The sequence below is a fragment of the Egretta garzetta genome, unplaced genomic scaffold, assembly GCF_000687185.1.
Source record: "Egretta garzetta isolate BGI_Z169 unplaced genomic scaffold, ASM68718v1 scaffold944, whole genome shotgun sequence".
Lineage (NCBI taxonomy): Eukaryota > Metazoa > Chordata > Aves > Pelecaniformes > Ardeidae > Egretta > Egretta garzetta.
Genome location: NW_009259332.1, coordinates 159187 through 161949, shown reverse-complemented (window position 1 = coordinate 161949; position 2763 = coordinate 159187). Strand labels below are relative to the sequence as shown.

Here is a 2763-nt window from a genome sequence, read left to right as displayed (position 1 = left end):
AGGCGGCTCCTCGGCGCTGGGCGTCAGCCCCAGGCTGCTGCACTCGCCCTCCGGCTCCTGCAGGCCGTCGGCTGGAGCTGGCGGGAGGGAAGAGGAAAGGGGGAAAACAAGAAAGAAATGGGCAGGAAAGGGAAGTTCTTTGTGCTTGAACGGGTTTTCTGGATTTCGGAGAGCACCCCTGTCCTCCCTGAGGCCATCCCAGGCTCCGCCTGCGCACGTTCATCCCTGCTGCGGGTGCCTCTTCCCCAGGTCTCTCCCATTCCCCGGCTTTCATCTGTGGCTCCTGGCAGCACAGAAGCCCAGGTGAGCTCCCGTGCCACCTCGGCTCGGGGGGATCTGGCTCCTACCAGCCCCATCCCTGCGTGGGGGCCAAGCCCCGGGGATGTGCGAGCCCTCGCCGGGGCACGGGCAGGGAACGCTTCCTCTCCTGCAGCCATTCAAACCATCTCCCAGAGGCACCAAATCACGGGGGAAACACCCGCCCTTGCCCTGAGCAGGGACACACAGGGGTCCGGTGCCCCCCAGGGACATGAGCTGCCCGGGCTCCCGGGCTGGATTGCCACCCCTTCCCCGTGACACTGCCCCCAGCGAGGCACGCCAGGGACGCCAGCGGAGCACAAAAGCTCATTTATTAATGCTCGCGGTGGCGTTTATGCCGCACTAATCACAGCCCTCCAGCAGCTGACCGTGGCGGGATGCTCGGACACGAGGCTGCCGGGGGGTCGGGATTTAATCAGGCTCTTCAGGACGCTGCAGCCACGGCAGGGCTGCGAACACGAACGCCGCTGCGCTCCCGGGAACCGGCCAGGATGCTCACAGCGGCAGCCCAGGCTGCCGGCGCGGGACCCTCCTGCACCCCCCTGCCCACGTACCTGTGCTGCCGGGCTCCCCGCTGCCCTCAGGGCTGGGGGCGAAGTCGGCTGTGCCGTCCCGGCCGGTGGCCACCGCTGCAGCCCCCACCACCTTCTGCTTGTTCTTCATGGCCTCGATGGCTTTCAGCCTCCGTGCGTGCTTGTGGCCCTTGTAGTGAGCTTCTGCCTGGTTCTGGGGGGGGGAGAGACAGGGACAGCGTGTCGGTGCTGTGGCTAGACAGACGGATGGACACAGGGAGGATGGGTGAAGGGGTCAGCCCCGGGCTGTGGCCGCTAGGAGACGTTGCCAGTGCAGCCGCCTGCCCCGGTGGCATTCATCCCCAGGGCCACCTCGGAGGTGGTGGTTTTGGCAGGGTGCAGCGCAAAGCTGCTTCCCTCCTCCTGCCAGATTGCTCCGCACACAAATGTATTCCAGCCGAGGTATCACTTCGCTACGACATCGCCGCATTGCACGGCCGAGATAAGGACCCTGCTCTGATTAAATGCATCGAGGCACTTTTAAAGGCAGCTTTCAGGCAAAATTTATGACTTTGGAAACATACAAAGCATTGCTAGCTGGAAAAATAAAATAAAAAAGCCCGTCGGTGGGGAGGACACGTCCCCCGCTGTAACCTAACGGGTGTTTAACGTGTGATTTGCATTCCCGGGCTCCCTTCTCCCAGCCAAGGCGGAATAATGAAGTGCACGTTGATGGGTTCACGCCTGCACCGAACTGATAAAAACAGACACAAAAGAAAATCACCCGAACATTTGTGTCCTGTGCAGTTGGGGACAATGCCACATTGTCCCCCAAAACAACGGCAGTTTAGCAATTTATGGAAACTGAATCCACTAGGAATGAAGACCCCCGTACCACGCAGCAGCGTGGATTAATTTGCACGGCGGTTTCAGAGGCTGGCTGAGGCTTCCCGCACTCAGTAAGAAAAAGCATCCCTTCCCTCCCCCCGCCACTTTCCAAGGGCTGGGAACGGTGTCCGGGGCCGTGCAAGCGATGGCCGGGTACGTGGGAAAGCGAAAGGCGCATCCAAGCGCGGGGCCTCATTAGCAAAGACAATAAACTTCCCCCAGCTCGTGGGGCTGGGACGGGGCTGGGCTGCAGCCTAAGTAGGTCACCCGGCGCCGGCGCAGAAATACAAGTGGCGTGCAAGGGTCCACGCCAGGACATGCTCCCCTGAAGATCTGACCTCGGGAGGCAGTGAGGGGAACATTGGCAGGGATGGGCAGAGTGGGGGCAAGCAGCACAGGGCACGTGGTGGGACTGATTCTCCCGGCACCGCTCTTGTAGCCGGGATGCAGCTGGGACCAGGAAAGCCATGCTTTGCCCCAAGCTGCTTGGTTGCGGAGCAGAATAATTAAGCCCCGAACCACTGACTTTTGCTGGCAGAGCAGCACCCAGCCCCAGGCTCTGCTGATACAGCTTGGCCAGGCTGGGACGGCACCTCCACAGGAGGCAGAGCCAGCCCGGCCAGGGCGCAGCATCCGGGTGGGTGCAGCCACCCCGGGGGAGGCCAAAGCAGCTCGCCTGCGCTGCCGGACACCAGCAGATGGGACTCAGCTCGGGGGCATCCTCCTGTGGGTACAGGGGCTCAGCACTGCCTTGATCCCCCAGGAAGGGACAGCCCAGGCCAGGGGATGCTCCCAGGCTGGCAGCTCTATAGGTGATGCTGGAACATGTCCAGAGGAGAGCAACGGAGCTGGTGTGGAGCCCAAGGGTGATGGGGAGAGGCTGGGGGAGCTGGGGGTGTTCAGCCTGGAGAAGAGGAGGCTGAGGGGAGCCCTCATCGCTCCCTACAACTGCCTGGCAGGAGGGGGGAGCCAGGGGGGGTCGGCTCTGCTCCCAGGGAACGGGCGATGGATGAGGGGAAACGGCCTCAAGTTGTGCCAGGGCAGG

At 62.7% G+C, this 2763-nt stretch overlaps 1 protein-coding gene across 1 annotated transcript in view; it reads right to left on the bottom strand.

Annotated features, from left to right (window-relative positions):
* Nucleotides 1–2763, bottom strand: part of LOC104124459 (zinc finger protein 385B-like) — a gene marked incomplete at its 3' end in the record, with an annotated part of 114791 nt that overhangs the window by 363 nt on the left and 111665 nt on the right. Inside the window, exons 5-7 of the mRNA XM_035892363.1 lie at nt 2245–2399; nt 873–1044; nt 3–77 (exon numbers count right to left, since the gene is read on the bottom strand). Coding sequence (XP_035748256.1) covers nt 3–77; nt 873–1044; nt 2245–2399 — 402 coding nt within the window. The remainder of the gene's footprint in view (nt 1–2; nt 78–872; nt 1045–2244; nt 2400–2763) is intronic.